Here is a 7,201-nt window from a genome sequence, read left to right on the forward strand (position 1 = left end):
CCATAGTTGCCTTATATATGGAGGAATGCGCCTCAATGTGCTGCTTATTCCCCCATAGTTGCCTTATATATGGAGGAACGCGTGTCAACGTGCCGCTTATTCCACCATAGTTGCCTTATATATGGAGGAACGCCCGTCAACGTGCCGCTTATTCCCCCATAGTTGCCTTATATATGGAGGAACGCGTGTCAATGTGCCGCTTATTCCCCCATAGTTGCCTTATATATGGAGGAACGCGCCTCAACGTGCCGCTTATTCCCCCATAGTTGCCTTATATATGGAGGAACGCCCGTCAACGTGCCGCTTATTCCCCCATAGTTGCCTTATATATGGAACGCCCGTCAACGTGCCGCTTATTCCACCATAGTTGCCTTATATATGGAGGAACGCCCGTCAACGTGCCGCTTATTCCTCCATAGTTGCCTTATATATGGAGGAACGCGTGTCAATGTGCCGCTTATTCCCCCAAAGTTGCCTTATATATGGTGGAACGCGTGTCAATGTGCCGCTTATTCCCCCATAGTTGCCTTATATATGGAGGAACATGCGTCAATGTGCCGCTTATCCCCCAATATTTGCCTTGTATATGGAGTAACGCGTGTCAATATGCCGCTTATTACCCCATAGTTGCCTTATATATGGTGGAACGCCCGTCAATGTGCCGCTTATTCCCCCATAGTTGCCTTATATATGGAGGAACGCGCCTCAATGTGCTGCTTATTCCCCCATAGTTTCCTTATATATGGAGGAACGCGTGTCAATGTGCCGCTTATTCCCCTATTTGCCTTATATATGGAGGAATGCGCCTCAATGTGCCGCTTATCCCCCAATATTTGCCTTGTATATGGAGTAACGCGTGTCAATATGCCGCTTATTACCCCATAGTTGCCTTATATATGGAGGAACGCGCCTCAATGTGCCGCTTATTCCCCCATAGTTGCCTTATATATGGAGGAACGCGTGTCAATGTGCCGCTTATTCCCCCATAGTTGCCTTATATATGGAGGAACGTGCGTCAGTGTGCCGCTTATTCCCCTATTTGCTTTGTATATGGAGGAACGTGCGTCAATGTGCAGCTTATCCCCCAATATTTGCCTTGTATATGGAGTAACGCATGTCAATGTGCCGCTTATTCCCCCATAGTTGCCTTATATATGGAGGAACGCGTGTCAATGTGCCGCTTATTCCCCCATAGTTGCCTTATATATGGAGGAACGCGCGTCAGTGTGCTGCTTATTCCCCTATTTGCTTTGTATATGGAGGAACGTGCGTCAATGTGCCGCTTATCCCCCAATATTTGCCTTGTATATGGAGTAACGCATGTCAATGTGCTGCTTATTCCCCCATAGTTGCCTTATATATGGAGGAATGCACCTCAATGTGCTGCTTATTCCTCCATGGTTGCCTTATATATGGAGGAACGCGTGTCAACGTGCCGGTTATTCCACCATAGTTGCCTTATATATGGAGGAACGCCCGTCAACGTGCCGCTTATTCCCCCATAGTTGCCTTATATATGGAGGAACGCGTGTCAATGTGCCGCTTATTCCCCCATAGTTGCCTTATATATGGAGGAACGCGTGTCAATGTGCCGCTTATTCCCCCATAGTTGCCTTATATATGGTGGAACGCACGTCAATGTGCCGCTTATTCCTCTATAGTTGCCTTATATATGGAGGAACGCGTGTCAATGTACCGCTTATTCCCCCATAGTTTCCTTATATATGGAGGAACGCGCGTCAGTGTGCCGCTTATTCCCCTATTTGCCTTGTATATGGAGTAACGCATGTCAATGTGCCGCTTATTCCCCCATAGTTGCCTTATATATGGAGGAATGCCCCTCAATGTGCTGCTTAGTCCTCCATGGTTGCCTTATAAATGGAGGAACGCGTGTCAATGTGCCGCTTATTCCCCCATAGTTGCCTTATATATGGAGGAATGCGCCTCAATGTGCCGCTTATCCCCCAATATTTGCCTTGTATATGGAGTAACGCATGTCAATGTGCCGCTTATTCCCCCATAGTTGCCTTATATATGGAGGAACGCGTGTCAATGTGCCGCTTATCCCCCAATATTTGCCTTGTATATGGAGTAACGTATGTCAATGTGCCGCTTATTCCCCCATAGTTGCCTTATATATGGAGGAATGCGTGTCAATGTGCCGCTTATCCCCCAATATTTGCCTTGTATATGGAGTAACGTATGTCAATGTGCCGCTTATTCCCCCATAGTTGCCTTATATAGGGAGGAACATGTGTCAATGTGCAGCTTATTCCCCCGTTCTGTCATTTCTTTACTAACAGACTATACCATATATGACTCCTGTCACTTCCTCTTCTCCGATACCCCACTCAGCGCTGCTCACATCTCCGTTTTGCGGGCAGATCTTGCAATTTTTTAGGACATGGCCGAACGTATGCAACCATGAGCGGAACTCATCCGCATCTCCACTTGTAGCTGATTGGCTGTAGCTGGGTGTTTTCATGTAGGCTCCGAGGTCTGAGGTGGCGCTGTGGCTGCGTAAGCTATGTATCGAGCTATGCGGACCTGTTAGTGCACAGTTATCCCACTACCTTTGGAAGGATCTTTTGCTCCAGGTATAGAGCTGGTACCGAGGCACGCTGACGGCTAGGGATGTGCAACTGTGCACACGGCCGAACAGCTGCATTATTTCCGTGCTTGCATTAACTGCAATGCTGCATCAGCCGCCCTACACAACTTCCCAGATCACTGTATATGGAGTTGTCATGTTGTTCCTTATAAATTCCCATTCACGCCTTTATCGCCCTGCAGACGTAGATGAATGTGGCTTGTACCAGGGAAAAGCAGGTTCCAAGATCTGTGTCCATGAATGCGTCAACACTCTTGGCTCGTACCATTGTGTGTGTCCGCGAGGGTATACCCTGGATTCCCAGCAGAACAGCTGCCACGGTAAGACAGGCTACAGGGCACAGATACCCGGGCAGATACTTCACCACCCCCATCACCAGGTGGCTTCTCCCTTTTCTCTCAGATATAGATGAATGCGTCTCCAACCAGTCCACGTGTGTGGGAGGGGAGAAGTGCGTTAATTTATTCGGCGGTGTCACGTGTGTCCGGCCAGACTGCCCGAAACCCAAGCAGAACACTACATACATCAAGACCTCGGCACAGTGAGTATGGGGTCTGCAAGTGGGACGTAAGGGGGCAGAATGTACCGATGGTAATGGTTGGGGCAGAGAACAAGGCAAAGACGGGCTTGAAGCCAACTGACACAGGCCCCAAATGAGAGCAGGAGGAGTTACCACAGGGGTCCACAAATCAGATGAACATGGATGGAGGCCTTAACCTATGTCTACCAGCCACGTTCATTAAGTCAGGTGCTGCCTGTACGTCAGGCTTTCAGCACGCCATGAAAGTAGCTAGAACAGAGGATTCTCAGCAGCAACTAGAATCTCCAGCGTTTAGAGCACCCGCGTGACACTGGGACACGCACCCTGGGCACTTGTGTGATATAATAACTCAGATGTCAGAAGTTCTCCTGGGTGGTGCGAAGCTGGATGTAGATGGGACAGAATCCAAAAGAAAACAGCAATTCAGATTCCAGGGGGTGAGCCGTATGCTGGCATTACTTGCAGTAATCTGAATGTAGTAAGGGGAATATCGGAGGTGGTCATTGCTGAAGTCAGATGAGGTCTGGTGACCGTACTCTGCATGAGGAGGAAGCTAGGTGCTGGTTACAATAGTCTGGGTGGGATGGATGAGTGCAGTTACAATGACGTTAGGTGCTGATTACAATAGTCTGGATGGGATGGATGAGTGCAGTTACAATGACGTTAGGTGCTGGTTACAATAGTCTGGGTGGGATGGATGAGTGCAGTTACAATGACGTTAGGTGCTGGTTACAATAGTCTGGATGGGATGGATGAGTGCAGTTACAGTGACGTTAGGTGCTGGTTACAATAGTCTGGGTGGGATGGATGAGTGCAGTTACAATGACGTTAGGTGCTGGTTACAATAGTCTGGGTGGGATGGATGAGTGCAGTTACAATAACGTTAGGTGCTGGTTACAATAGTCTGGGTGGGATGGATGAGTGCAGTTACAATGACGTTAGGTGCTGGTTACAATAGTCTGGGTGGGATGGATGAGTGCAGTTACAATGACGTTAGGTGCTGGTTACAATAGTCTGGGTGGGATGGATGAGTGCAGTTACAATGACGTTAGGTGCTGGTTACAATAGTCTGGGTGGGATGGATGAGTGCAGTTACAATGACGTTAGGTGCTGGTTACAATAGTCTGGGTGGGATGGATGAGTGCAGTTACAATGACGTTAGGTGCTGGTTACAATAGTCTGGGTGGGATGGATGAGTGCAGTTACAATGACGTTAGGTGCTGGTTACAATAGTTTGGGTGGGATGGATGAGTGCAGTTACAATGACGTTAGGTGCTGGTTACAATAGTCTGGGTGGTATGATGACTGTAGTTAAAATGACGTTAGGTGCTGGTTACAATAGTCTGGGTGGGATGGATGACTGCAGTTACAATGACGTTAGGTGCTGGTTACAATAGTCTGGGTGGGATGGATGAGTGCAGTTACAATGCTGTTAGGTGCTGGTTACAATAGTCTGGGTGGGATGATGACTGTAGTTACAATGCTGTTAGGTGCTGGTTACAATAGTTTGGGTGGGATGATGACTGTAGTTACAATGCTGTTAGGTGCTGGTTACAATAGTCTGGGTGGGATGATGACTGTAGTTACAATGACGTTAGGTGCTGGTTACAATAGTCTGGGTGGGATGGATGACTGTAGTTACAATGACGTTAGGTGCTGATTACAATAGTCTGGATGGGATGGATGAGTGCAGTTACAATGACGTTAGGTGCTGGTTACAATAGTCTGGGTGGGATGGATGAGTGCAGTTACAATGACGTTAGGTGCTGGTTACAATAGTCTGGATGGGATGGATGAGTGCAGTTACAGTGACGTTAGGTGCTGGTTACAATAGTCTGGGTGGGATGGATGAGTGCAGTTACAATGACGTTAGGTGCTGGTTACAATAGTCTGGGTGGGATGGATGAGTGCAGTTACAATGACGTTAGGTGCTGGTTACAATAGTCTGGGTGGGATGGATGAGTGCAGTTACAGTGACGTTAGGTGCTGGTTACAATAGTCTGGGTGGGATGGATGAGTGCAGTTACAATGACGTTAGGTGCTGGTTACAATAGTCTGGGTGGGATGGATGAGTGCAGTTACAGTGACGTTAGGTGCTGGTTACAATAGTCTGGGTGGGATGGATGAGTGCAGTTACAGTGACGTTAGGTGCTGGTTACAATAGTCTGGGTGGGATGGATGAGTGCAGTTACAATAACGTTAGGTGCTGGTTACAATAGTCTGGGTGGGATGGATGAGTGTAGTTACAATGACGTTAGGTGCTGGTTACAATAGTCTGGGTGGGATGGATGAGTGCAGTTACAATGACGTTAGGTGCTGGTTACAATAGTCTGGGTGGGATGGATGAGTGCAGTTACAATGACGTTAGGTGTTGGTTACAATAGTCTGGGTGGGATGCATGAGTGTAGTTACAATGCTGTTAGGTGCTGGTTACAATAGTCTGGGTGGGATGATGACTGTAGTTACAATGACGTTAGGTGCTGGTTACAATAGTCTGGGTGGGATGGATGAGTGCAGTTACAATGACGTTAGGTGCTGGTTACAATAGTCTGGGTGGGATGGATGACTGTAGTTACAATGACGTTAGGTGCTGGTTACAATAGTCTGGGTGGGATGGATGACTGTAGTTACAATGACGTTAGGTGCTGGTTACAATAGTCTGGGTGGGATGGATGACTGTAATTACAATGATGTTAGGTGCTGGTTACAATAGTCTGGGTGGGATGATGACTGCAGTTACAATGACGTTAGGTGCTGGTTACAATAGTCTGGGTGGGATGACTGTAGTTACAATGACGTTAGGTGCTGGTTACAATAGTCTGGGTGGGATGATGACTGCAGTTACAATGATGTATGTGGGAGTTAGAGAAATTGTTACACTATGGACTGCATAAGAGTCGCGTGTGACACCAATAACTGAACCTACTGGTACTGTTGTGTTCATTACACTGATCTGGACTATTGCAATCCGCTCCAAACTTCCCCTGCCCTAGAATCTAATATAGCCAACTCCTAACTATCTCTACAATACTACACACGGCCCAAGCATCTTTATATGGGTGCATATATGTTACAGAGAATATTTGCCCATCCCCTACTCCCCCCCCCCCCCCCCCCCTTCCCTCCCCACACACACTAGGGTTCATTTTCCTGACACAATCATATTAATTTGTCAGTATGTTTTCAGATTGTGGGAGGAAACCCATGCAAACAGGGGGAGAACATCCAATCTCCACACAGATAGGACCTTGTTGGGAATTGAACCCAAAACCTCAGTGCTGCATGGCGGCAATGCTAACCAGTGCACCAACCATGCTATTATCCTAGAGATCGCAACTGCTCCATCACCATGACCTGGCATCTCACCCCGCTCTCCCTCTTGTTTCCAGTCAATGTGAACGGGCCCCGTGCCACGTAGGAAGCCCAAGCTGCCTGGAGGCCCCTCATTCCATCTCCTTCCACTACATCGCATTACAGTCCCAGCTCACAGTCCCGAGGGTCCTCTTCACCATGACGGCTCCGCGCTCTCAAGCAGACAGCCAGCGCTTCACCATAACCCGCGGTAAGGGGCAGCGTGGCCTGGAGGTGCGGCAAGCAGGCAGACACCGGGGAGAACTGATTCTCACCAAGCCACTCACCGGGCCGGCGGAGATACAGGTGGACGTGGAGATGGCAGAAGTGTCGCCAGAAGGGCTGCTGGGAAAACACATATTCACCGTCACCCTCTTTGTATCTCAGTATACGTTCTAGGGAACGGGAGCCAGGAGGGGTTATAACCCGCACTCCCCAGCTTCAGCCAGCAGCACTCTTATATTAGGTGACCGCCCGCAGCAAGTGAAAGGGTTAAAGGACGTTCTTTGGGATAGGGGGTGGGAGATATTCTGTCTCTATAACAACTCTACAGAGATCTAGAACCAGTAAAAGGTGAATGGAAAAAGCTTATTCATGTCTATGCTTAGTCCAGGTAAATAAACATGTTATTCTGCTAAAGGGTCGGACTGTGACGTTTGTGGGCCTAGCTGCCAACGGAGTAGAGACCAGCACAGAGA

The 7,201-nt window shown here is 48.3% G+C and overlaps 1 protein-coding gene across 5 annotated transcripts in view; it reads left to right on the top strand.

Moving 5' to 3' along the window:
- Positions 1-7,142, top strand: part of LOC134969735 (fibulin-7-like) — a 50,367-nt gene extending 43,225 nt beyond the window's left edge. For all 5 annotated transcript variants that reach the window (XM_063945879.1, XM_063945880.1, XM_063945881.1 and 2 more), the window contains exons 6-8: positions 2,794-2,931; positions 3,014-3,152; positions 6,542-7,142. In XM_063945879.1, coding sequence (XP_063801949.1) covers positions 2,794-2,931; positions 3,014-3,152; positions 6,542-6,902 — 638 coding nt within the window. In that variant the 3' untranslated portion in view covers positions 6,903-7,142. The remainder of the gene's footprint in view (positions 1-2,793; positions 2,932-3,013; positions 3,153-6,541) is intronic.
- Positions 7,143-7,201: the final 59 nt, after the last annotated feature.

Source organism: Pseudophryne corroboree, chromosome 11 (assembly GCF_028390025.1).
Source record: "Pseudophryne corroboree isolate aPseCor3 chromosome 11, aPseCor3.hap2, whole genome shotgun sequence".
NCBI classification, from domain to species: domain Eukaryota; kingdom Metazoa; phylum Chordata; class Amphibia; order Anura; family Myobatrachidae; genus Pseudophryne; species Pseudophryne corroboree.